Below are 27,652 nucleotides of genomic sequence, written 5' to 3' on the forward strand. Positions count from 1 at the left end.
AGCAGAACTACGCAACTTTGGCCCTCCAGCAGATGTTGGCCTACAACGTCCATCACCCTGTCTACTGATGGCTGGGGATGCTGGGAGCTGTAGTCCAAAAACAGCTCTTGAGTGGCCCTAATCTAGAGCCAGTTGAGTAGCCCTAATCTAAAGACTTGGCCAGCAACTAGTTTTTCTGGCCACTTTGAAAAACAAGAGGAGGGTAGATGGGCCAAAGACCCAAACTGTATCCCCACCACCAGCAGTCTTTTGGCAAGCCCGATTGCTGCTGCCATCACCTCTCCTTCTACACCCACTTTGACCTCTGCATTGGCAATTAGGGAGGCCAGTTATCACTCCTCAATAGTCCAGATTTGGGCCAAGAGTCTCCAGTTGCTGATTACTAGTCTCTCTGTCCTCACACCATGTCAGCAGTGTGTTGGTCTGTGCCAAAGATCTCTTTATGAACTGCCCTGTCCCCAAAGACAGATATATTTCAGCACCAAACAAAATATATTCATGGTTCACAAGTCATGAATCAGAAATCAATCACAAGGAGCAAGTTAGTTTGAATAGTGGCAGAAACAGCCCTTGTGTTTATCACATGACAAGTCCTTCTATCACTCCTTTCATTCCCAGCTCACAGCTGGTTTCTCCTTACAATACACTGTCCTCATCTTGGCTTCTAACAAGGTTGAAGCCAGTAGTTCAAGAAGTTCCATACAGTATGTGCTGTTTTGCGAATATAATAAACCCACATGCTGAGATGGGAAATACCTTGACTGGGAAACTACCATATCCCTTGATTTGTAGAATTCTCTAGTGCATGTCTGCATATACATACTGTTAAACAAGGAATGGTGGGCCTTTTGTGCTCTGGAGATATATATTTGTGGTCTAGCTGTGGGATGGGGGCAGGTGCAATTAGAGATCAAGAGATGACCTGTCTGGTTTCCTCTTTTTAAAAGCAGTGTCTAGTTACAGGGAAGGGGGAAGGAAGAGTAGCAAAACCTCTCAACAACAAATCAGGAAGGATTCAAAGGCAGCTGCCAGGGATGATATTTGGGAAGCGGCAGCAAGCAAAACACACAGGATAATAATAATAATAATAATAATAATAATAATAATAATAATAATAATAATAATAATAATTCAATTTCTATACCGCCCTTCCAATAATGGCTCAGGGCGGTTTACAAAGAGAAATAACAAACAAATAAGATGGCTACTAAGATGGAACAGAAGGATACTGTTCCCCATGCAGAGATGAGTGGACTCCCCAATGGCTAGGGTGCCCAGGAGGTGTGAAATGATGCAGCTCAACAAGGGAGGAGCGTGTGTACGTTTGTAAATATACAATACTGGGGTGATCAAATGCAAAGGAAATAATGTCCTGTGCAGAAAAGGGTATCTTAGCAGACACAATTTACCATGCAGGAGGGAGAAAAGCTGCACTTGCTAGAATTCCCTCTTCTACACAATTACTTGAAAGGAGCCCTAATGGCTACTCTAGATTATACAGCACCAGTAAACCCTGCAATTAAGTGAGAGGCAAAAGTGGGGTTAGAGAGCAACAGCCTGGGAGAGAAGCTGTATATGGCATTGACAGTTGTGGGGTGGGGAGACAGCAAAAGATTGGCAGGGCTGCTGTCTTGATAGAACGATATTCCACAATTCACACCACTGCCTGAGGACCACTCTGGACATTTACGTTTTAGGTGCACGCCTAAGATGCGCTCTAAGCATGCGTTCGAAAGCGTAAATTCAGAAAACAGGCACGTCGTACAGGGAGCCATGACGGGCTGCAGCGCCTTGCTAGGTGCATGCTGGGGGGCAAACCTGGGCTTGCCCCTACAGTGATGATGATGATGATGATGATGACCCCTTTGCACCGCGCAGCAGCCCTGGCCTTCCCGTTTCCAGCCCTCCCTGCCTCTCAAGCCATCCTCCATGACGCCCCTACCGCAGCTGCACTTCTCTCCCGCCGCCCCCGGATCTCAGAGAACCTCCCCCCGCCAGACGCACCTGCATGCGCTCGAACTCCTCTCCGGACAAGGCCTGCGCCATCTTCCCTCCCCCCCTCCGCCCCCCACGTTCGGACCCCGCTTGGTTCGACCCGAGAAGGCGCAGAAGGAGGGGGCGGAGGGATAGCCAGATGCAGGAGAGGGGAAGCCCACCCCCGCTCGGTCCTGGAGGCGGGGTGGCTTTAAGAGAAGATCATAGAGAGACAGGAGGACGGGTGGCTCATTCTGGCTTGCTCTTTCGGCTCCTTCCTCCCTCCGCCAGCCTCCGGAAAAGAGCGGTAAAGAGAGTCCTGTCGAGGGGGTGGGTGGGAATCACGAAACCGGGAGACTGACGCCTGGAGGCCGGAAGTGAGGAGGCATAGAGATTAAGAAATGTATCGAGCCGTAACCGGAAGGTCGGTGGAGAAGCCGGAGAAAGCTTAGCTAAGGAGGGGAGAAAAGGCGTCAGGGCATATTATGGGGTGGAGGAAACGTAAAGTTGCTGTACAGACGCTCCTGTATATGGGCGCTCTAGGAAAGACACGGCTCTTTCCCGGACTCTATAAACACGTAAGGGAGATGCCGGAAGTGGGGTGGGTTACCGCAGATCATAGAGACTCGCAGCGAAGCAAGCAATAGCGTCATGTATAAAGGCGGAGATCAAAGACAAGCGAGGCTTTGGAAGTCAGAGCTAGAAAGGGCCTAAGGCTACAATCCGTCGTAATACTGATTGACACTTCCGGTCTCAACTTGAACCGGTTTTCCACTCAAAGTCTAGGTTTTTCACCATAGAGAGTCTAAGGAACGAGACTCATGGCCACATACCGACTTTCAATTAGATTTGTAGAAAGGGAAAAGACGAAAGTTACATTTCAGAAAGCGGAAGTGGGCAACATAGAGGTCTCTCTTTAGACGCGGCCAATTGTTCCTAGAACGGCTTCTACCTCCACAAGAGGAATATCTGGTAGTTCGAGCTAGTCTCGCTGTTCTGTGTTGATTGCCTGTCCACTGAACTGGGGAGTCCTTGAAGAGCTACTGCTGCACTTGCCAGCTACATTCCTGAGACCAACCAACAGAAACCCTTAAGATGGAAGGGTTTTAAGCATGACACAATGGGGAAGTAACTTGCCTAGGGGACAAGAGGTTGCTGGTTCAAATCCCCACTGGTATGTTTCCCAGAGACTATGGGAGACTATGAGAAACACTTGTATCAGGCAGCAGCGATATAGGAAGATGCTGAAAAGCATCATCTCATACTGCGCGGGAGATGGCAATGGTAAGCTCCTCCTGTATTCTATCAAATAAAACCACAGGGCTCTGTGATCACCAGGAATCAACACCAACTCGACGGCACAACTTTACTTTACTCTGAACCGAAAGGCAAAACTAGCCATGAGGGACATAAACTAAGCAATGACATGGTTACTGAGGGCGGGGTGTCTTTGTGCAACCTTAGTTGCCACATGGTGTTTTATGTAATAAGAAATGGGTGTGTGATGGAGAAGGAACACGCAAAGGATGGGTCTGCAATGAGACATTACATAAGCTTTTAATCCTATCCATTTTAGTTATTTCTATCTATGTAAACCGCTTTGGGAATGTCTGTTGAAAAACGGTATATAAATGTAGCTAATGTAGTCGTTCATTCAGCTAAGAAATTGAAACAACTTGTGAGAACAAAGTTATATGACCGGAAGTGTGAAATGACAGACTGTCCAGTTTGTGAAAGAGGGGAGCTGCAAATTGAAAGGAGTGGTGTATAAAACAACATGTAAAGAGTGTGCTGAGTTCTATATAAGAGAAACGGAAAAAGAGTTGATCACCAGGTTTAAAGAACACATAGCAGATGCGAAATACACTAAGAGAGAGACCGTGGGCAGTGCATATGTTAACATGATGGAATAACAATGCCCATAAAAGTAAATGTGCAGAGCAGTGGAGCAGTGCTTGATGCAGAGAAACATTAAGGAGGCAATATACATAAATTAAAGCCCAGTGTAAATGGTAAGAAAGAGCTTAAAGAAATTGTGAAGTATATATTGGTTACTAAAGGATGTGGAATGAAATGGAGAAATAGACTGTGAAGTTGGCTTTTAAGGGGTGTGTGGTGAAATGTAGACAACATAGCTGTATGTCTTTGAATGGTTCCCTGCTTCCCTCTTCTCCCTTTCCTAATTTATTTGCTAATTAAGAAATTGCTGCCCAGTTGTGTGCAATTGTAGGAGAATAATATAAAATTGTGATCCACAGAAGGAGGAGGAAGAACACCGAGGCTGACGTATAGACGTCAAAACGTTTGTTTTTACAGTGGACTGATATTTGTCTTTTTAACGCAATAAACAAAGGTCCTGAAGAAGAAATAGAGAAGTATATAAATATTCGTCAAATTCGTATACACTCACCTGGCAGTCTGCCCTATTGCACACAAGCAGTGGGGGTTGCATCTGAACAAATAGGCATAGGATTGCTCCATAAGCCTTCCAGATAGAGCTATTAGATATACCATAGCAAGGGCTTATCATCCTTATCTTGGGCATTGTGCAAACCACCTAGATCTTACCTAACAGCTCCTTCCCCCACCTTCCCAGGAGTACGGAAAGACCTGTGTGCCCTGAGAGGAAGGCAAGAAAGGAGGTGCCTAGGCGAGCAAGCTCTTGTCCTCAGCTCCTGAAAAGACCAACAGCCTGAGATGTTTTATTAATCTTCTGTAATTTGCTTGTTTTAATATTGTAAACCTCTTTGGGTGCCTTTGTCAAGGCAGAAAGGCAGTATAAAAATGTAACAAATAAATAACCTGGTCAGTTAAGTAGTTTTGCCAGAGTGTACTGCTAGGTGACAGTAGGCAGAGTGACCGCCTAGCAAGGCCCATATGTGTAGCTGCCACTTCCTGTATAGATCTCCTTCTGCCCTGGGTTAACAGGGCCAGGCTTTACCCCTCAAAGGCTGAATATGTCTCAGGAGGGCTCCTGTTGCTGATACCTCATCTAAAGCATAGAAAGGATAGAAATTTTTAAAGAAAACAGTAATTTGGATTTTATCATCTTCTTTGATTAAGTGCTGTCAAGTCAGTGTTGACTCTTAGTGACCACATACATAGATTCTCTCCAGGATGATCATCTGTCTTCCACTTGGCCTTTCAGGTCTCTCAGTGGTGCATTCATTGTTATCGAGTCCATCCACCTTGCTTCTGGTCGTCCTCTTTCCTTCAATTTTTCCCAGCATTATAGACTTCTCAAGGGAGCTGGGTCTTCGCATAATGTGTCTAAAGTATGCTAGTTTGAGCCTGATCATTTGTGCCTCGAGAGAAAAAATTTGGGATTAATTTGTTCTAGTATCCATTTGTTTGTTTTCCTGGCTGTTCATGGTATCCTCAAAAGTCTTCTCCAGCACCGAAGTTCAAAAGCGTCAATACCTTTCCTGTCTTGCTTCTTCAAAGTCCAGCTTTGAGTGTAATGGGGAAAACCATTGTCTGAACGATTCTAATCTTTGTAGGTATAGATACGTCACGGCATCTAAATATCCTTTCCAAGGCCTTCATTGCAACCCTGTTAACTGCTAGTCTGCAGCGTATTTGACTACTAAATCTTTTTCTGTTGATATTCGAACTGGTTGCAGGTTCTGAGGCCCATTATCATTAGTTTAGTCTTCTTTACATTTAGTCATATTCCCATTTTTTCACTGTGCTCCTTGACCTTCATTACTAGAGCTTGCAGATCATCCACATTCTCAGCTATCAGAGTGGTGTCATCAGCATAGCGCAGGTTATTTCTTCCTCCAACTTTAAAAACACATTCATCTTCTTCCAATCCACCTTCTCTCAGTATATGTTCAGCATATAAATTGAATAAATGAGAAAGTATATAGCCTTGTCTTACGCCTTTGCTGATCTGGAACCAGTCTGTTTCACCATGATCCGTCTGGACTGTGGCTTCCTGTCCTGTGTATAGATTTCTGATGAGAACAATGAGATGTTTGGGGACGCCCATTTTCCTAAGGATATTCTACAACCTGACATGGTCAATGGCCCTGAGCCATTGTGGAAGGGCGGTATATAAATCAAATAAATAAATAAATAAAATCAAAGGCTTTTCTGTAGTCAAAGCACATATTGACTTCCTTGTATTCTTTAGCTTTCTCAATTATCCAGCATTCATCAGCAATAATGTCTTTTGTTCCTCGGCCTTTTTGAAACCAACTTGAACATCCAGCATTTCCCTTTCCACATAGGGCTCTAATCTGTGTCGGATGATCCTGAGCATTATTTTGCTAGCATGTGAAATTAAAGATATTGTGCGATGGTTTATGCAATATGTTTAGTCTCCTTTCTTTGGTATGGGTATGCAGACTGACCACTTCCAATCTGTTGGCCACTGTGTTGTTCTCCAAATTTGCTGGCATAGTTTGGTTAGAGCCTTGACTGATTCTTCTTCTGTTGCCTGATATACTTCAGCCTTCCAGCAGTCCTGCCAGCTCTTTGACCTTGGGGAGCAGTGCCGATCATCCTTGGAACCTCACCTTGCTCCTCTGTAATGCCAGGTCAGTCCAGAACAAATCAGAAACCATCCATGATTTGATTCTGGATGAAGGTGCCAACCTGGTATGTATTACAGAGACCTGGCTGGGGGAGGCTGGGGGCCCAGTGTGGTCCTGGCTTCTTCCTCCAGGCTACTCTGTTGAGGAGCGGGTGAGGGACCGTGGGCGGGGAGGTGGAGTGGCTGTGGTCTATAAGAATAACCTTTCCCTTACCAGGATCCCTGTTAGAGTGTCAGACCCTATTGAATGTGTGTACTTAAGTTTGGGGACCAGGGATAGACTGGGACTTCTGTTGGTGTACCGATCGCCCCGCTGCTCAACAGAGTCCCTAACTGAGCTGACGGACTTGGTCTCGGAGTCCCCCAGGCTTTTGGTGCTGGGGAACTTCAGTGTTCACTTTGAGACCAATTTGTCCGGGGCGCCTCAGGAGTTCATAGCAGCCATAGCAGCCATGACAACTATGGGCCTATCCCAAGTGGTCTCAGGGCTGACACACATTGCTGGTCACATGCTTGATTTAGTCTTTCACTCTGATCAGGGTGGTGTTCCATGGGTGGGGAATCCTGTGATTTCCCCATTGTCATGGACGGACCACCATCTGGTTAAGGTCGGACTCACAATCGCTTCCCACCTTCACAGGGGCGAGGGACTTATTAGGATGATCCACCCAAGAAGGTTATTGGATCCAATAGGATTTCAAGAAGCCTTGGAGGGATTTAGTGTTGGCTCTGCTGGTGATCCTGTTGATGCCCTGGTTGAGAATTGGAACAGCAAACTCACTGGGGCAGTAGACATGATTGCTCCTAAGCATCCTCTCCTACCTGCTTCAAAACTGGCCCCGTGGTATACGAAAGAACTACGGGGGCTGAAGCACAAGTGGAGAAAGACTCGGCTTGAATCCGACAGATTGCAACAGAGCTCATTTGAAGACCTATGCTCAGGCGATACATGCAGCAAAGAAGCTATTCTTTTCTGCCCGTATTGCATCCGCAAGTTCACATCCGGCAGAATTGTTCAGGGTTGTGAGAGGGCTAGTGAGTGCACCTTCTCCCTTGAATCAGAATCTGGAAACATTGATTACCTGCTGTGATGTGTTTAATGAATTCTTTGTGGGGGAAATCTCTCATATTCGGGCCAACAGACTCCGTCTCCACAATTACCTCAGTGTCTGATGTGGAGGTGTCCAGCGACTCCTCTTGTGTGATTAGGTTGGATCGGTTCCAGTTTGTGACTCCTGAGGATATGGACAAGCTGATTGGAATGGTGCGGCCTACCACCTGTTCTCTTGACCCTTGTCCGACATGGCTTATATTATCTGGCAGGGGGTTGTTGTTGAAGGCCTGGTAGAGATTATAAATGCGTCTGAGGGAAGGTAGGATGCCTCCTTGTCTTAAGGAGGCAATTATTAGACCGCTTCTGAAGAAGCCTACCCTGGATCCCTTGGACTTGAACAACTACAGGCCTGTCTCCAACCTTCCGTAGCTGGGCAAGGTGATTGAGAGGGTGGTGGCCTCCCAGCTCCAGACAGTCTTGGATGAAACTGATTATCTTGACCCATTTCAAACTGGCTTTCGGGCTGGCTACAGGGTAGAGACTGCCTTGGTCGGCCTGATGAATGATCTCCAATTGGCAATTGACAGAGGAAGTGTGACTCTGTTGGTCCTTCTGGACCTCTTGGCGGCTTTCGATACTATCAACCATAGTATCCTTCTGGAGTGTCTGAGGTGGTTGGGAGTTGGAGGCACTGCTTTGCAGTAGTTCCACTCCTACCTCTCGGGCAGGTTCCAGATGGTGTCCCTTGGAGACTGCTGTTCTTCAAAATCTGAACTTTTGTATGGTGTTCCCTAGGGCTCCATATTGTCTCCAATGTTGTTTAATATCTACATGAAACCACTGGGAGAGCTCATCAGGAGATTTGGTGCAGGGTGCTACCAATATGCTGATGACACCCAAATCTATTTCTCCATGTCAGCATCATCGGGAGAGGGCATAACCTCCCTAAATGCCTGCCTGGAGTCGGTGATGGGCTGGATGAGGGATAACAAACTGAGACTGAATCCGGCTAAGATGGAGGTACTCATTGTCCGGGGTCGGAACTCGAGAGATTTTGATCTGCCTGTTCTGGATGGGGTCACACTTCCCCAGAAGGAACAGGTACACAGTCTAGGGGTGCTTCTGGATCCGAGCCTCTCCCTGGTGTCCCAGGTTGAGGCGGTGGCCAGAAGTGCCTTCTATCAGCTTCAGCTGATACGCCAGCTGCGTCCGTTTGAGGTGAATGACCTCAAAACAGTGGTACATCTGCTGGTAACCTCCAGACTGGATTACTGTAATGTGCTCTATGTGGGGCTGCCCTTGTACGTAGTCCGGAAACTATAGTTGGTCCAGAATGCGGCAGCCAGGCTGGTCTCTGGGTCATCTCAGAGAGACCATATAACTCCTGTATTGAAGGAGCTACACTGGCTGCCGATATGTTTCCGGGCAAAATACAAGGTGCTGGTTATAACCTATAAAGCCCTAAACAGTTTGGGCCCTGGGTATTTAAGGGAACGCCTTCTTCTGCATGAACCCCACTGCCCACTGAGATCTGCTGGAGAAATCCGTCTGCAGCTGCCACCAGCTCATCTGGTGGTCACTCAGGGACGGGCCTTCTCCGCTGCTGCCCCGAGGCGTTGGAGTGCACTCCCTAGTGAAATAAGAGCCTCCCCATCTCTGAAAGCTTTTAAAAAGTCTTTAAAAACACATTTCTTCACTCAGGCTTTTAATTAATAGTGTTTTAATGGTTTTAATGCTGTTTTAGCAATAGCAATAGCACTTACATTTATATACCGCTCTATAGCTGGAAGCTCTCTAAGCGGTTTACAATGATTTAGCATATTGCCCCCAACATTCTGGGTACTCATTTTACCGACCTCGGAAGGATGGAAGGCTGAGTCAACCTTGAGCCCCTGGTCAGGATCGAACTTGTAACCTTCTGGTTACAGGGCAGCAGTTTTACCACTGCGCCACCAGGGGCTCCAAATATTATTTTAAAATTTCTAAATTGTTGTAATGTGCCCCCCCCCCATTTTTTGCCTTAACAAATGTTTTACTTTGTTTTTATTCTGTTGTAAACCACCCAGAGACGTAAGTTTTGGGCGGTATTAAAATGTTTTAAATAAATAAATAATTTCTGTAGCTATTCCATTAATTCCTGTAGCCTTCTGACTTGGTAATGACCAGAGTGCTGATCTAACTTCATCTTCCCGTACTAGATCTTCTTGCAAGTAGGGAATATCTTCTAGAGAGTATCTTGGATGTTGATGTCTCTGTTGTACAGATTTTCAGTATACTCCTTCCATCTCTGTTTGATCTTCTCTGAATCAGTTACTATCTGTCCTTTGGCATCCCTTAACATACCAGTTCAAGGTTAGAACCTCCTTTTGAGTTCAGAGATCTTTTGGAAAGCATTCCTTGTTTTTCCATGTCAATTTCCATCCTCAAGGTTTTACAGATGTCATTGTAGTACTTGTTCCTTGTCTTTTTTAACAGCTTTCTGAAATTCCTTATTAAGTTCCTTCCTGAGGTCTTTATCTTTCTTGTCTTTTGCTCCTCTCCTCTACTTGGCAATCTCCACTGTCTGTTCTGACATCCATTTTGCTTTCTTCTGTTTTTTGGCAGTTTTTTCACATCTGTCCTTAACAGCTTCTTTGATTTCATTCCACAATTCCTCTGGTTCCCTATCAATGAGGTTCAGAACTTCAAAGCAGTTCCTGATGTTCTCCTTGAAAATGGTGGGTACATTCTCAAGATCATATCGTGGAAACTGGATAGCTTTGTTTTTCTGCTTTAGCTTGACTTGGAACTTGCACATGAACAATTCCATTCGGCCCCCGACCCACAATCGGCCCCCGACCACCTTTGCTGTTATAACTGAGCTCTTCCACCTCCTTGCACCAATAATGTAATTAATTTGATTTCTGTGTATTCTATCTGGTGATGTCACCAGATGAGACATGTTCTTGAGTCTCAGGTTACTTTTGTTGTTCAGAGGAAGTGAAACTTTGGATAGTCTTTTTCCGTGCCGTGGTTGTTGCTTATTAGGTAGCATTTGCATTATCTTGCAATACCCCTGTAAGGTAGGTCAATATCCTTACTGCTGAGAGGGAGTGACTTCTCTAGTGCCGAATTATAAGCCACACTAGTGCCAGCATGGTGTAGTGGTTAAAGTGCTAGGCTAGGACTGGGAAGACCTGAGTTCAAATCCCCATTCAGCCGTGATACTTGCTGGGTGACTCTGGGCCAGTCACTTCTCTCTCACAGCCTAACCTACTTCACAGGGCTGTTTTGAGGAGAAACTTAAGTATGTAGTACATCGCTCGGGCTCCTTGGAGGAAGAGCGGGATATAAAATGTAAATAAAACAAATAAATAAGCTGAGGCTAAATCAACTAGGGTCTCCTTGATTTTGATCTTGGTCTCCACTATGATCATTTGCTTGGCCAGTGACTGTCATATTCTTGAATCTTGGGCTATAAAGATGTATCTGTAAGCTTCATGGGTGCTGGGTTCTGTTTGCCTAGGCTTAAAGCTTTCCTCTCCCTTTTTGTATCAGAAGTCTCAAGAACTTAAGGCCATCGAGTGGCTTTTAGCCTTTTTATATTAAAGCTGCTTTAACTTCGATAGGCCTTCACATGTACACTCTTTGCAGGACACACACAGAAACATGCGCACAAAATGAGGAAGCAGGTGCTATGGTGGCTATAGAAAATTGTTGTTGCTGGTTTATTGGTTTAGAAGCCTCTAGTATTGGTAGTGGGAATGTTTAAACATAAAAAGTAAAAAGCAGAGAAGTTGGTGTCCAGGTCAATAAGGGTGTAGAATCCACAGTTGGGAAGCCAGTCCTTTTCCTCAACCTGTAAGTCTCCCCATTTCATCTCCCGAACACTGCCTTTTAGCAGAACCAGATTCCACTCTGAAGATCTGCAACCACTTACCGTATTTTCATGCATATGCCACACAGGTTATACAGTTTTCTCCTTTCCTGCAAAGGGTGGGTGTGGGTTATACTGAATTATGACTCCTTGTCGTCCCCTCCCTCTCTCACTGTTCTTTTCCCAAGTGTCTCTTCCCACACTATCCTACCCCAAATAGGAGCTACTCCTGTGCCGCTGTTGTCGCTGCCTCAACCTCCCTTTCCCTTTTACTCTTGGTTTTGTCATACCCTGTTGGCACACAGCCCCTCTTCCTCCTCCTCGGGACAGTGCACACTCCTGCTCTGACACCAACTCCTCAGCAACTTTCCCCTTTCCATCATTCTGTGAATCCAGCAAATCAAAGCATGTCGCCGCCGCTAGGGATGTGCACGAACCTGTTCAGCGTTCTATTCTTAGAACACCGAACAAATCTGGAACCCCGCGTCCGAACCGGTTCAAATGCAGGGGCGGAGGTGGCTTTGCGCTTCCCCCCTCCGGCGCTCCGCAGATAAGTAGTCCCACGGGGTGGCAGCGTACCTCCCTGTTGCTTCCGTGACCGGAAGTGCCTTGTGCGTGTGTACGTCGCATGCACAATGTGTGTGCGCCCGCCCGCAACATGCGCACAGCACTTCTGGTCATGGAAGTGGCAGGGAGGTATGCTGCTGCCCCGTGGGACTCTTTACCTGCAGAGTGCCAGAGGGGGGGAAGTGGGGGGGGAGTGCACCCCCACCCCACCATAAAGCCACCCCCACCCCACCATCAGCTCAAAAGGAGCCGGTTCTGTGCACATCCCGAGCCACCGCCTCTCTCCCTTCTCTCCCCTCACTCAACTCCTGGCTTACAGTAATTGGCTGAGTCGTGGCGGGGGGAAACCCAGGTGCACACTATGCAGGGTTTGTTTTCTAAATTTAAAACAGAAATTCTGATTTCCCATTTGGATATACTGGGATTCAGGATATGCCCATATGTGGGGTATATGCACGAAAGCATGGTAGCTAATCCCATTTTTCAACCTGCTCTGCCCTCAGTCCTCTTTCTTTTCACAAGCAGACGTGTCAAAGTACAACTGGATCTAGTTTGCACTGATCACTCGCACCTCCTCCTCAAGAGGATTCTTAATTCAGAACCTGCCCAAATGTGCAAGATGCTCTCCCCACCCCAACTGCAATTCCCACCTCGTGTCCTCCAAAGATACTCCCCTTTGGATCCGTAAGTTTCTAAGCAGTAACACTTCAGACTCCATTCCTGCAAGGCAACTATTCCCCAAATCAACCTATGCCTCCTGGAGGACAAGGAACCCACATTCCATGTTTCAGCCTAGACACATCAAGATCTAACCGCACTGTGGTTCCAAAGGCATCCGGTTTCCAGATAACCTTTTGAACTGCTCCACGGTGACCTTTTCTGTTTGGGAGCATTCACACACACACACACACACACACACACATATATACAGTGGTGAGGCTTATGCTGGAGTCCAAATGATTGTCTCTGCAGCAATCATCCTATCCTTTCAACACCTGACAAAGAACAGGTCATTCAGAAGCCTGCTTCCAATATGTTCAAAAGACCCGTGGATTCAATAAATAGTACAGTCTCATTTGTTCTGTGTTTCTCCTAGTGTCCATTTGGTATGCAAAAATTCCTTTTTAAAAATTGATTTGTAATTTGTCATTTTTTTTAAAAAAAGGGAAGGCGACAACTAAACGTCATTACTCTTAGATCATAGGAGCAAGCATGAGAGAACTATCTCTCTGCTCTTCTCCTCCTTCCCACACTTTGCCCACAAAGAAATCGTGATGGACAAGGCAACATTTTCCTGGGCCAGTCTGAACTGAAGGAGGGAGCAGAGGAGAATACACGTTTTTAAAAGGGCAGTTTGGTCGAAACTTGAACCCCCAACTTAAAACAAGGAAGGTGAAAGGATGCGATTAACAAATTAAAAAAAAGTCCAATACCTATATAAAATAAAGGTTGTTAAAAAACACAAAAAGGAAGTGGCTCGAAACTATGAGTCAGCTCTAAAGAGAGCCACTATCCTCTTCCTCCTTAATTCCCCCAATTACATATACAGTGAAGGTGCAAGGAAACAGAGCAAGGGCTGGGGTGAACCAACCACAGTTTGTGGCTGTGCACTCCTCACACCGTGTTAACGAAAGGCCCGACTCACGTTAAAAACAGGGCAGGTTCAGCGAAGCGTACAAACCCACTATTCCCAGAGTATCAGAAGCTTGTGAGGGTACAGCAGGGTTGATGGTGCCCCACTTTGTGATGAGGTACCCTATTTCTACTGTATCTGGGGAGGTTCGGTGTTAAACAGCGTTGCAACCCACTTTGCCACAGGAGGGAACTATATCTGCCCCCAACAGATTGTGGATGGGCCAAAGGGTAAACTCTGCACATGGAATGTGGGGGGGGGAGGAGAGGTGGTGGTGCTTCAGAAGGGACACAGCCTACAGCGGCAGAGGGGAGGAGCCTCCAAGATCTGAGGCCAATAGGAGAAGTCTGAGAAGGGGCGGAGTATGATGCGAAGGGATGGAGCTTTAGCCCGTTCCTCCTTTCCCACTGCCAAAGTCTAAGTGCTGCCATCACGAGTCGTCTTCCATGCTGAAGCTAGAACGGCGGCTGCTGCCCTTGGAGGCACCAGGTGAGACCGAGGAGAGCAGCGGATCTGAGGCGCCAAGTGGAGATATAGTCATCCCGTCGTCCATAAGAACATCTTGCAGGCCTCCACTGTCAGATCCCAGCGCAAGCTCCAGCCCCAGTTCTCCAGCTGAGAAGGGCAGATCCAGCGACTCTGCAAATGTGGGAGCCGGATCTCCCAGAGACTGAGTCATAAGCCCTGGCGTGGTCGTCAAAGGCAGCCCGTGCATCTGGACCTGGAGTTCCAGCTCCTGTGGAGAGATCAGACAGAAGCGAGTGAGCCCCAGCAGCACACCTAGGCCATGACTTGTCCCCTTCTCCGCCTCCCCCGCTAGAGCACACCGCCGCCTTCTCTACCTGCACTCGCAGCAGCAGGCTCTGATTGGTCTGCTCCAACTTGTGCTGCTTGATCTCCATCTCCTTTGAGCGCTGCTGCTCCTTCTGCAGCTTCCGGATGTAATCCACCGAGGCCTTCAGGATGGTTCCTTTATTCCAACGCATCTCTCTGAGAAGAGCCAAGAAAAAGGAGCTGAGCACCTTGGACTGCGCCCCACAATCCTTGGACTGCGCCCCACTCCAACGAGAACTGCCTTGCAAGAGCAGACTAATGTCCATTGGCTCCTCCAGCCAGAAGGAGGTCTCTTACCTGGGAAGCTAATGAGCAAAGCATAAAGAGGATGGATTTCCCCCTGCTTGCTTCCAAAATCTGGCACTGTAACATCGAGTGTCTAAGACATGGGGACGTAGAGTGTCTAAGACATGGGTCCATCTAGCTTAGTACTATCAACACCAGTGTTCTTTATTGTAAGCGTCGGGGACCAGTGGTGGTCCCCCTCGACCCTAAGAGCACCTCCCCAATTGTTTATTGAACAAACTCTGAATACCCAGAGATGTACATATCAGGCAGTATAAAAATATGATAAATAAATACTCTGCACAGTCCCCCTGGCACCATGCAGAGATTACCATTCTCACTTGACCCAGTGCTGGGGGGTGGGGTGGGGTGGGCTCCTTTAAGGGAAACTCTACCCCATTAAGCCTCTGCACCATCTTGGAAGATGCTCACAAAAGTGCTGGGGAAGTATTATCCTTCTCGGGGCTTTCCGCATGGAGCTCTTAAGGGAGGATGCTGTTTCTCTTAAAGGGCCCTCCCAGCACTGAGAAAAGTGCAGTACCATGCAGAGGTCAGCACAGTGGGAAATGACTCTCACATGTTAAGGTTTTTTGCCAAAGTGGCCCCCGCTTGAAAAACAGTGAAGATCACTCGTCTACACTGACTGGCAGTGGCTCAGGGGTCTTTCCCCAGAGGCTCTACCACACCCTTCCCCATGGGCGTTCCATTTAGCTACGATGGATAAAATGCTGTACAATGCCAACTATTATTAATAACAATATAGACTTCTCAGCACTCTAGTAACTTCGCTAGCATTTACAGAGATGGCCCAAAGGAGGGATTCTGCCCTCTAAACAGGCCCAGCACAACAGACCTGGAATACAATTAAAAGTACAATAGTTTTGATATCTGCATAAAACCGCAATGCTTAACAGAAACACAAACAAATCATCCGGAAAAAGCAGCATGACCCAACACAACTCTACAAGGACAATCCTTTCAGGAGGAGTTCACCAACTACTTAAACAGGTGAGCATCAGCACTGGGATACCCCTTTGGTACATATTCTCAATTAGAAAGCACGTAAATGCTGTACTTACACCTACAGGATTCTCACGAAAGACTGAGAAATTCAGAGCCTTCGCACACAACCCCATCCTACAGAACAAGCCTTTGTCCCACTTTGGCAGATAGCTGCCGCAACTCTGCCAGACTTACGGGTCATTCGACTTTGGGATGAGGGTCCCCAGCTCTTTGATTCGGTCATTGATGTTAAACCGCCGCCGCCGCTCAACTGCAAAGACAATGAGACACGTGTCAGGGAGGAGAGTTATTGCAGGGTCGCCTCCGTAACCACACACCCCTGACAAAATTATTCGGCTGAAGTCTCACAGACCGGAATGAGACAACTTAACCATGGCTCATTTTAACAGGATTTTTGTCAAGTAACTCAGTCAGGATGTTAGCCAAAGTGACTTTTAGATCATCTCATGTAAACTCAGAACAGCCCTGGAAGGTAGAAGAGGTGGGGACGTGGTGACTTGCCCAAAGTCCACCACGCCAAGGATGTCCACGTGCCTGCCACACATCTAAACCAGTGTTCCCTCCAACGGATTCCCAGATTATGTTGACCAACGACAACTCCCAGCATCCCCAGCTACAGCAGCCTTTGGCTGGGGATGGTGGGAGTTGTAGTCAACAACACCTGGGAATCCCTGTTAGAGGGAACACTGATATAAACCCCAGTCTGCACCACACTGGTCCGGGATCATTGTTCCCTCTAAGGTGTGCGCATGCTCACAGGTTTTTGGATGTCCGCTCAGTTCAATTTAGCTCCCGCTCAGGCTGAATCGGGAAGGCCCCACTCTGAATGCAGGTGCGCACACACTGCCTTGATACTACCGCCCAGAACAAAACTCATTCCGCACACTGATGAGAAAAATTAGAGCGAACACTGTCCTGGATCCAAGCTGTATTCAGGGCTCTGTGTGGTGCTGCGATTTCTATACCACTGTAGGATGTGGTAGTGAACATAGAATTTCGCTTCCTAAGGATCAATGCTCTCTTTAAGAGACAAAAACAAAAAAGTAAGTTTCTAGCCCTAATGGTGGTAAAAATATTCTTGAAGGCATGGAGCCAGAGCTTGGTGAAGCCTCAGACACCGAGCAGACAGGCTGATGGTGGTGTCCAACAGTCACGGATCTGGTGCCATGCATAGCTCCTTGTTCCTCCCCATGACTAACAGCAATGGAAGTATGCAAAGGAGAAGCTACTCAAATATGCTTGGTCTGCATAAACCTATTCAGATCACAGAATTCAGCACTTCTTGTGACAGATGCCGAGTTACCTTAATGCAGAACTTGGGTTCTGTATTGCACCACACTCGGTGCCAATGCCACATTCTGTGTTTTCCCCACATTCTGCACTTGTGTGAAATTTAGGTTTGCACACCATACAACTCAGGTGCAAGGTTAGTGGGGCGCTTCACAGAAGAGGCATGGCAAAGTGCACAGATGTGTGACCTCTACCAAATAAACAGTTTGTCATTAGCTCCATTACCAAACTAATGGTGATCTGCCCACATCAGAATAACCCAGGGCTTTATCTGCAAGCTAGCCCAACCGGTTTGGTCTTCCTCATTCCTCAGCAGATCAACAGGCCTAGTATTTTGTATTTCATCCAGTAGTAGATCAAGTGGTTTCAGTCAACCTTCTCTCATTTTTTTCTGCGAGATCAGACCAACAGGCTCAGCTAGTTTGGCGTCCTCAGCCGAATTTACACCTAAATTAATAGCACCACAATCCCACCCACCCACCCCCACTTGAACTCTCCTGCTTTTTACTTTAACAAATATTTACCATTACTGCAGCATTTTTCAGCATACAGAACATACCATTTCTCACAATCCTCCCAGGAGGTAAGCTAGGCTACGAGACAATAACTTTCCCCGAGGTCATCCCATGCTAAGCAGGGATTTAAACGAGGCCTGTCGTCTGATGAAAGAAGAAGTCCTCATTGATTTATCATTTGGAGTTTTAATCTCGTCAATCTGTAGAAAGGCCCCCCTCCCTCCCATTTTTAGGCATTTATTAAGGACACTGGCCTACATGATGAGGAAAATTGCTCAAAGTAGTCCGACTGAAATTAAAAAGACAAATTAGGCATTGCCTAACTTTTAATTTCAATGAGACCACTTTGAGCTGAAATGATCATAAAATAAAAGTCTGCTGAAATGAATGGCCTACATGAGGAGGAAAATTACTCCAAGTGCTATCATTGAAATTAAAAGGACAAGTTAGACAATGCCTCATTTGTCTTTTTAATTTCAGTGGGACTACTTTGAGCAACTTTCCTCATCATGTAGGCCATTCATTTCAGCAGACTTCTACATTTAGAATAGTGTTTTTGATATGATCATTTCAACTCACTTATTTTTCTGCTGCTCTAGTACTGCTAAGAGATTGTGCAATTTTCTTTGTGCTGGTCTGTGACTGTAATAAAGGGATGGATTGATGCCATTTTCTTATTTGTTTTTCAGTTTCTGGATGCCACTTGGAGCAGGCAGAAATGAAACCGAGCAGACGGCTATTTCTTTTGGCCTTGCGCTTCCTCTTCCTATAAGGTGGGAAGAAAAGCAGCTTAACTCACATGGTATTTGTGAGGCCAGATGAGTAGAGAAAGGGACGTTCCTCCAGTATGAGTCTTAGGGAGAAAAAGGTACCCTTGCAAGCTGAACCCAATGTTTACTCAGAAGAAAGCCCATTAAGGTCAATGAAATTTAAATCCAAGTAATGGGCTGCATGCTCAGAAAGGTGACTATTTCTGTTTCCCCTCCCAATACTGAAGCATTCACTTCCCGTCTTTCCGATGAAAATCGCACACGGCTCCCCTAAGACAGCACTCACTGAGATTATGGTTGTCTTTCTTCTGCCTTTCCTTCAGAAACGCTTTGGCTTCGTTTTCTACCAAGTGGAGAAAAAGATGGTCAGTGTTGTTGACTCTGGAGCGGCTCGCCCAGTCTTGCGGCACAGCACCTTTCAGTGCTAAGCCCCACTGCGTGGATCCCGACAGCCCAGTACCTGACATTTCTCTCTTGATATTGGGCAGGTCGGCTGGGCAGGAGTTGCTGACTGTGGCCGCTGGCTCCATCATCCCTTGGCTGTTGTACACATCCAGGAGGTTTCCAGAGACCGGCAGCTGCACAGGACAGAGAGTTCAGTCTGCTTTCAGCCCTACCCACCAAGAAGGTTGCCCCAGGAGGACTGTCTGATGAAGGAGGCCTCCAGATCAGAAGGCTAGGCCCGTGAGCTCGGCTTGGCTCTCCCCTGAATTCTAATGGATGTCCACCATGAGCACATTTGAACTTAAATTCCACTATGGCCACCCACCACGGTGGCTGGTATGCCACAGAGCATACTGTGGGCAGTCCGAGCACACTGCTGTGGGCATCAGACAATGCCGGCGTTGCTGCGCAAGAGCACTTTTGCACTAATTGGTGAAATTGCATAGTAGTGCTTCTACAACGCTACAGCCATTATTTCAAATAATGGCCAAAATTAAAACGTATTGATTGATACAATCAATAACAATATTGACTGAGAACCAGTGTTCCCTCTAACAGGGATTCCCAGATGTTGTTGACTACAACCAACATAATCCCCAAGCCAAAGCCACTGCAGCTGGGGATTCTGGGAGTTGTAGTCAACAACATCTAGGAATCCCTGTTAGAGGGGTCACTGCTGAGAACCTAAAAACTGGTCACTGTACAACTGGTTAACTGATGAGAGCCTTTTAAAAAAATAATCAGTGGGACTACAAGTTAAGAGCATGCATACTTAATTTTTAAAGATAATTTGGTATGTTACTGTAAGAGAGAATGACAAAGAAAATATTAATAATGTCCTTTTGTTCTAACAATGGGGGATGATTTGTGTTTATTAACTTGCACCCACATCTCAAAAAAGCAGGTTTGGTTAATATGCAAATACGTTTAGTTAATCAATCTGTTTGTATGGAGATGATTAATCATCTTTTAATTCATGGACAGATTTATTGCATGCACTCATGTTGCCTGGAAATTCCGATAAGTGTGAAATGCCAACTCCCCCGCCAAGACCCCCTTCCCTTTAGGACACCCATAGAAAAGCCACTCACAGTGCTGGGCATCTGCAGGGCCCCATAGTTAAGGATCTCTTCATTGTAGCTGGATTCCAGGCTGATGATCTCATCAATGACATCATCAATCTAATGCAGAAGGGGGGAAAGGGGGGATTACACCTGAAATGGGGAGCCACAGCAACTTAGAAAGCCAAGGGAGGAGATGAGAGAAGAGAAGAAAAGCACCAAGACAGGCAGGCAGGGTGGTGGGGTGGCTGGGTTTCTACTCACCTCCTTCTCGGAGCTGGAGCCAATGTTGAGCATCGCCATAGGGCTGTTGGGGGCGCTGCCAGTGCCTCCTGCCACTCCCTGCTGCTGTGCCAAGCTGTGCTGGGCCTCAGGAGCAGATGCCGCCTGCGGGGAGCAGGTCGGTGCCCCCGGGCTAGCCCCAGACAGAGCCTGCGTTGCTATTTTGTTGCCCATGGCTGTGGAAAGGTACTGCTTGACCTGCTGCCGCTGCGCCTGCTGGATGTGGTACTTGGTGGGGTTTTCGAGGTGGGTCTGGACCTAGACATGGGCGGCAAGGGAGGGGGACAAGAGTCAGCCATGACTCGGCCGTTCATCGCTCACACAAGACCCAGGTTCACTCCCCAAGGCCAAGCAGCGCCTGTGCCCAGCCCTCTGGCAAGATGGGATGTGGAACCTGCTGCCCATCGAGCCCGACAGCCATAAGACAGAGCAGGGCATAAACCAAGTGCTGCCAGAGAACAGCTAGAGGGCCACAAGACATCAGCTTGTCCCCGTTTGCCGGTTCTCCCTTGCTAGGCAGGTATACGACCGCCACTCAGTCCTCTGGTGCAACTTCATTTTGTCCCACCAGGGTAGTTCAGGGGGTGCGGGGAGTGGGTGGAAACAGCTCAAACCAAACCCTTCACTCCCTCAGGAGTCACTAATGCCTCCTGCACCAACATTGCGCCTAAAAAAAAAACACGCTGATGAAAGTTTTAAACACAGAGAGAGAGAGAGAGCAGAAGCCACGCCCACTGGACTCCACGGCGAGTGCAAGACCCCAGCTCCACCCCCTCTCAGCCACAGAAGAGGAGAGGATTCTGACTGACAGATTCAGTAGCCAATCGTCGCCCCAGGACTAGACATTCCACACAGCTCCCGCAGCAAGTCACATGGTAGGGAGCTCGGCCTCTCTGCTCCCATGACCGGAGCACCAGGAGCACAAGGCGGGGTCTGGCAATGGGGAAAGGGCACTCGGCAACCAGGAGGCCCTTCGCACAAGCAGACAAGGCCAGCAATAAAGGGAAGGGCAGGTAGACAACCCTGGTCTTCTCAGAACCCTGACCAGGACTGCAGCAGGACTCCAGCCCCAGAGGCCTCTGTGGGAAGGGCCGTAGCTTCCCAAAAGGGAAAGGCAGAGCAGGCAGAAGGCCTGGGTTCAATCCCTGGCACCTCCGAGTGGCGCTGGCCAAGATCGCTCCCGAAACCCTGGATTGCTGCTGCCTGTTAGTATAGACCAGGGATTCTCAACATTAGGTCCCCAGATGTTATTGGACTTCAACTCCCAGAATTCCCAACCAAAGGCCATTGGGGCTGGGGATTATGGGAGAGGAAGTCCAATAACATCCGAGGACCAAACGTTGAGAAACCCTGGTATAGACAATATGAGGCAGACCAAGGGTGTCAAACAGCTGTCCTCCAGATGCTCTTGGCCTACAACTCCCATCATCTCCAGTCACAGTGGCCTGTAGCCAGGGAGAATGGGGATTGTAGGCCAACAACTGCAGAACAGCCGCAGTCTGACTCCTCTGTGCAAGACCTAGGGAACCAAAAGGCCATCTAGCCCACCCTATCCTAAGGTAGAACACCTATTCACCATCCCTCTCCCTGCACGCATGCACATACACCCAATCAATCTAAGCCACCCAACCAGATCTACAGGATGCCACCACCAGATAACATCAAGGTGCCTTAAGAACCAATAGCTCTGGATTACTCATGCCGCCTTTGAACTATACACAGTTCGGCCATCGTACTATTGGATCTTTAATAAGAACAAAGGAAGCTGCCTTATACTGAGTCAGACCATTGGTCTATCTAGCTCAGTAATGCCTACCCAGACTGGCAGCGGCTTCTCCAAGGTTACAGGCAGGAGTCTCTCTCAGCCCTATCTTGGAGATGCCAGGGAAGGAACTTGGAACCTAGATGCTCTTCCCAGAGCGGCTCCATCCCCTGAGGGGACTCTCTTCCAGTGCTCACACTTCTAGTCTCCCATTCAAATGCAACCAGGGCAGACCTTGCTTAGCAAAGGGGACAATTCATGCTTGCCACCCCAAGACCAGCTCTCCTCCTCTAGCAGCACTTGAGAGGGGGACACACACCCCATCCTCACTGAGCCCATCTGCCCCAAATCGAAGCTCCCACCTTCACTTCCCCCCGTTCCCTTTACGCACCCTTCCTCCATGCCCGACTCATTCCTCCTCTCTTACCTTCAGGACTTCCACAGGCACCTGGGCAGGTGCAGGCCGAGCCAGGGGGCTCACAGAAATGGCAGGCGTGGAAGGCGCAGGGGGCACAGGGGTGAACTGAGCTGCCTGCTGCTGCTCCCGACGCTCCTGCTCTTGAGTCTGGGCCCGCATCAGCTGTTGCCGCAGAAGCACCCGGGAAGACATGGTGGGACCTTGAGCGGGGGCACTCGGAGGGCTACGGGCACAAAGCAGAGGCAGAGAGAGAGAGAGATCAGCCACCCCCAGAGAATCTGCTTACGGCCTGGCCAGAGCTGCCATGCAGTGTCGACAGGGCAACATACCAAGGCGGCCTGCCCTGGGCACAACCTGTACAGGAGAGCCCCACAGGCATCACATGGTCCTGTAGCATAGGACATGTGATTACAATATTAAATGATGTCTGCCCCACCCACCTTCCCCGTATGGAAAAATTAGGCACATGTTGCAGAGGGTCAAGGAGAAGCCAGAGACTAGCTTGTTCAGAGGCTTCGCATTGGGCAGCAGAAGTAGCAACTTTGGGGCTTCTTAGAGGCCCTGAGCCGAAGCCTAAGGAGCCACTCAACCCTGACAGTGATGGAGGATGAAAAATGCAGTGCCGAATAGCAACAGCCAGCAAGTAATTTGCTCAACGGCCTAACCAGGAGCAGCGAGGACTTGGCATTTCAGCAGCAGGACTGCACCATTTCAGCCCTCCAGCAATTCTTAGACAACAACTCCCACAATCCACAGCTACAGAGGCCAATATTCAGGAAGTGTGGGAGTTGGAGGGCAACATCCGCAGAAGGGCCAAAGCAGCGCAGCCCTGGCGTACAGCTATTTCCAGTCCAGCATTCCTGTCATTCTGGCCAGGAGGCAGGACGCAAAACCGGGGGACTGCCCCTTGGGCCAAAGCCTGTTCAATCACAGCTCTCATTTTCAAGCAAAAGCCAGTTTCCAGCCCCTACGGCTGAAACATGTGCCAGTGCTTTGGGGAGGGCTCAGAAGCTGGAGAGAGGCGGAGCGGCATTTCCAGCGGCCAACCGGTGATGCTGCAATGCCCTGGGGCCCTTTTGGCTCCAACTAGAAGAAGCAGAATAAAAGTTATGCAAAGTAACAGATGCAAATATGCTACCAACGTCTTATATGACTGTAAGGATAGGAGCATCATTAGCAACCCAGGAAGCAATAGGTCGGCTTGGAACCACTGTTCCCTCTAAGGCGTGCACACATGCACACACTCACAAATTTTTAGATGTCCACTCAGTTCATTTTAGATCCTGCTCAGGTTGAATCAGGAAGGCCCCATTCTAGATGCAGGTGCGCAGACACTGCCTTGGTACTGCCGCCCAGAACAAAACTCACTCCGCAGTCCACACAGAGATGAAAAAAATTAGAGGGACCACTGCCTGGGACTGGCAAGGTCTCATCCAAGACATGGTGTTAAGCACTGGTGGGCACAACATGTGCAGAAAGAATGCTAGCAAAAAGTTCAGAACACAATGTTTGCATTCTGGGAGGAAGTTAGAGGAGTCCTTAATAAGGGAGGAAAATTGTACCCCATAGCTTCCTCCCCTTCAGCCTCCTAAAAACAGGATCTAAGGGGTACAAGTTCTCTTTGCCACACACACACACACACACACACACACACACACACCTGAGCATAGTTCCAAATCAAGCTAAGAGGGAAATAATAAGACAGACTGTAGGGTACCCACATTATAACCTTAAACTGCTTCAATCAACTAGTAATTAAAGCCTCAACCAATTATTATTTACTTAAAATATTTATATACACCACCCCAAACCTGCACGTCTGGTTCCCCCCTCCCCTAACCCCTCCACCCTGCTTAATAACATTTGCAGCCCAATCTCATATATACAACATTCTCCAGACAAAGTTATTAGCTTGTAAGCCCCATTGGGAGAAATTTAAGCTCATCTTTAAATGCAGGCACTGAAGTCAATAGGATTCAAACGTGCTTCACTTGGGCTGGATTGGGCCCTGCATTTTCTCAGAAGGAAGCTTTGCCAGTTCAGCCAGGCTATTCATCTCTGATCTTGTCGAGCGGGAAGAAAGTGGGAAGAGAAGCTCCTTCCATGCTTATTAGAAGGAAGTAGGCTGTGCATGTCAATATTTCCCAACAAGTCTTTCATAATCTCTTATAAATGTACGTGTAGGGGGTTACAGGGGAAAAATTACAGACAGGGATGCATTATTACACAAGTCTTGAAACAAATTAACACAACTACAGTGAAACTCCTTAAGTAGCATTCAAGCCAAGGTTGGGAAAATCTCATAAAAGTATGGTACTGAAACTTAGGAATGTAATCACTTCTCTCTAACTTAAGTCCAGGTCATTAAGTACTTTTACAGAGGATAACGACATGTTTAAAAATAGCAGTCAATGCATTGTGTTCATTAAATGTCCACCAGGTGGCGATGTTGCCACACTACCATCCTTTAAAGGAACACTTCAGATAAAGGAACCCCCTTTGACCATATTAAAGGTAAAGTTGTCACTCCTGGCAACCACAGGGCCATGTGGTTTTCTTTGAACGAAAGAATACAGGAGGGGTTTACCATTGCCATCTCCCGCACAGTATGAGATTATGCCTTTCAGCATCTTCCTATATCGCTGCTTCCCAATATGGTGTGTCCCATAGTCTGGGAAACATACCAGCAAGGATTCGAACCAGCAACCTCCTGCTCCCTAGGCAAGTTACATCCCCACTGCACCATTAGGTGGCTCTTGAACATATTAAGCTGCCTTATACCAAATCAGACTACTGATCCATCTAGTTCAGTAGATGGCTGAACTAGATGGCTGAACTAGATAGATGTAAATGGCTGAACTAGATGGCTGAACTAGATGGCATCTAGTTCAGTAGATGGCTGAAATGGTTTTCCAGAATTCCAGGAAGCAGCGTGTCCCAGCCTTCCCTGGAGATGCCAGGGACTGGATCTGGAACCTTCTGTATGCGCAGACCTCCCAAAGGGAGTTGATGCCAGATCACCATCGCGTGTCTCAAGGAATTCTGCATGAGTTGATCTGGAGAATGTGAACAATTTGCCTAAGTTCTCCTCCACACTCTTCCTTTTGAGCACCTGCCCCAATTTCTCCATTAGCTGCTTTTCAATCCTCCCCAGTCCCATCATCCTCTTCAGAAACTCCCAAAGGCTTGGTTCTTTGTGAGCAAGAAGCACTCATATGAACACATGAAGCTGTATTCTATGGAGGAACATCGGAAGCTGCCTTCTACCAAGTCAGACCCTTGGTCCATCTAGCTCAGCACTGTCTTAGATACAGCCCTGCACAACATAAGGCCCAGGGGCCAGATCCGGCCTGCAGGGTCATTTCTGATGGCCCAGGTAGCCAGCAGCAGGAAAACTGAATTTGGCCCCACCATACATTGTCATGATTGTTTCTGGCCCACTGGGACATCTGAGTTGTGCACCCCTGGTACAGACTGGCAGCAGCTTCTCCAAGGTTGCAGGCCCTATCTGGAGATGCCAGGGAGGGAACTTGGAGCCTAGATGCTCTTCCCAGAGTGGCTCCATCCCCTAAGGAGAATATCTTACAGGGCTCACACTTCTAGTCTCCCATTCAAATGTAAACCAGGGTGGGCCCTGCTTCGCAAAGGGGACAATGCATGCTTGCTGCCACAAGTCCAGCTCTCCTCCCATAAGGAGGAAGACCACTGATCCATCTAGTTCAATACTGACTACTGGTAGCAGCCTAAGTCGAGGCATATGCTATACCCCCAGGCTAGGGCCACTCCAACACCACGAGACTGTTCAGGGTCCATGCTGGCTGTACAACTAGGGTTGGCTGCAGCCCAGCAGTTCCTCTGCCCTGGGGCCACAATGCACCCTACGCTGCCTCGGGAGATCATGGCTGGGAGAATGCCTCTCTTTCACAACAATACATCTGCCATGCCCAGGGTTCCCTTCTGGCTGCCGACTGGGTAAGAAGGGAAGCGGCTGTGGGTTGAGTTTCTCTGTCTATCAGCTGGAGATTCTCTCCCCTCTGCTGTTCAGCGCTCCTTGTCCCAGAGAGGAAGGGACAGCAGCTGGGGACTTGCTCGGAGATCTGCTGCCCTGCCTCCTCTAACAAATCGTCTGCTGTCAGATTTGCTTGGCGTGGCCTCTGGGTCCGTGGACACCAGATGAGAGCACAGATGAAGGGGAAGGGCTGCCTGGCTCGGTGGCAGACCACCCTTGCTTTGCACACACAAAAAGTTCCAGATTCCATCCCTGGCAGCCCCAGGCAGGGCTGGGGGAGACCCGTTCGGAATTCCAGAGAACGGCACTTGCTGACCACGACAGACCAAGGGTCAGACTCATGAGCTCAGACTCATCTCCGGCCATAAGCCTCCTGGGTGGGTTCACACAATCAGACCAATGTTGGCGGCCCACATGAAAGCTAGATTTGAACAGCTGTGTGAATGAGGCCCACGTCTGTCTCCAGTGTTCACTTCCCAGAGGAAATAAGCCCTGTAGCCTTCCTCTAGACCGCAGGGATTCTCAACGTGTGGGTCCACAGATGAAATTGGACTTCAACTCCCATAATTCCCAACCAAAGGCCACTGGGGCTGGGGATTATGGGTGTTGAAGTCCAATAACATCTGGGGACCCACACGTTGAGAAACCCTGCGGTCTAGACCAGGGCTGCTCAACTTTGGCCCCCCAGCTGTGTTTGGACTACAACTTCCATAATCCCCTGCCACGGCAGTCAATAGCCAGGGATTATGGGAACTGCAGGCCAACATCTACAGGAGCCCTGCTGTAGACATATCCCCCACTTCCCTGCCCAGGGAGTGCTTTATCCATACCTCTATTATTATGTATTGGGGGAAGAAGCTATTTGGATATTTGGCCACAGGTCAACCCTGCCACCACATATCTGGAGCAGATCTTTTGTAATCCACATGAGGATTACAGATGCTCTGCAGAGTATGGGAAATACCCTGAAATGCAAGCTCCAGGCATTGCCACGGAATCCTTCAAATTAGAGCTTCAGTTCTAAATTAAGAAGAAAAATGGAACTTTACAGCTCCCATGGATGGTGGGAGGGGGAGGAACTTGAGGAGGCGTGGTCTGTTTCTACTAAATAATTAGCAAGAAGAGTAGCTCAGGGAACATATCCCTGTGATTAAGGAGATATCTTCATGCAGAGGTCATGGCCACTTAATTGCTCCCCAGTCCCTCTCCTCCTACACAGTTAATCTCCCTACAAAGTTCTCTTCCCTGCTCAGTAGCCAATAAAATGGATTTAAAGACACACACACACCCCATCCTACCTGCTAGAAAAGGAAAGGGATTTTATGTTGCCATGTT

The 27,652-nt window shown here is 48.0% G+C and overlaps 2 protein-coding genes across 4 annotated transcripts in view; both read right to left on the bottom strand.

Moving 5' to 3' along the window:
- GRIPAP1 (GRIP1 associated protein 1) overlaps nucleotides 1–2,315 on the bottom strand; it is a 71,583-nt gene extending 69,268 nt beyond the window's left edge. Inside the window, exon 1 of one of the 2 annotated variants that reach the window (XM_053289662.1) lies at nucleotides 2,005–2,315. In XM_053289662.1, the coding sequence (XP_053145637.1) occupies nucleotides 2,005–2,046 (42 nt within the window). In that variant the 5' untranslated portion in view covers nucleotides 2,047–2,315. The remainder of the gene's footprint in view (nucleotides 1–2,004) is intronic. The other variant, XM_053289661.1, reaches the window with a different exon arrangement.
- An 11,013-nt stretch (nucleotides 2,316–13,328) lies between these two features.
- The window catches only part of TFE3 (transcription factor binding to IGHM enhancer 3), a 34,505-nt gene continuing 20,181 nt past the window's right edge, over nucleotides 13,329–27,652 (bottom strand). Inside the window, exons 3-10 of one of the 2 annotated variants that reach the window (XM_053289665.1) lie at nucleotides 22,318–22,531; nucleotides 20,111–20,386; nucleotides 19,877–19,966; nucleotides 18,802–18,919; nucleotides 18,628–18,684; nucleotides 15,941–16,016; nucleotides 14,467–14,614; nucleotides 13,329–14,360 (exon numbers count right to left, since the gene is read on the bottom strand). In XM_053289665.1, coding sequence (XP_053145640.1) covers nucleotides 14,055–14,360; nucleotides 14,467–14,614; nucleotides 15,941–16,016; nucleotides 18,628–18,684; nucleotides 18,802–18,919; nucleotides 19,877–19,966; nucleotides 20,111–20,386; nucleotides 22,318–22,531 — 1,285 coding nt within the window. In that variant the 3' untranslated portion in view covers nucleotides 13,329–14,054. Of the gene's footprint in view, nucleotides 14,361–14,466; nucleotides 14,615–15,940; nucleotides 16,017–18,627; nucleotides 18,920–19,876; nucleotides 19,967–20,110; nucleotides 20,387–22,317; nucleotides 22,532–27,652 lie in introns of both variants that reach the window. The other variant, XM_053289663.1, reaches the window with a different exon arrangement.

Source organism: Hemicordylus capensis, chromosome 2 (assembly GCF_027244095.1).
Source record: "Hemicordylus capensis ecotype Gifberg chromosome 2, rHemCap1.1.pri, whole genome shotgun sequence".
Classification (NCBI taxonomy): Eukaryota; Metazoa; Chordata; class Lepidosauria; order Squamata; family Cordylidae; genus Hemicordylus; species Hemicordylus capensis.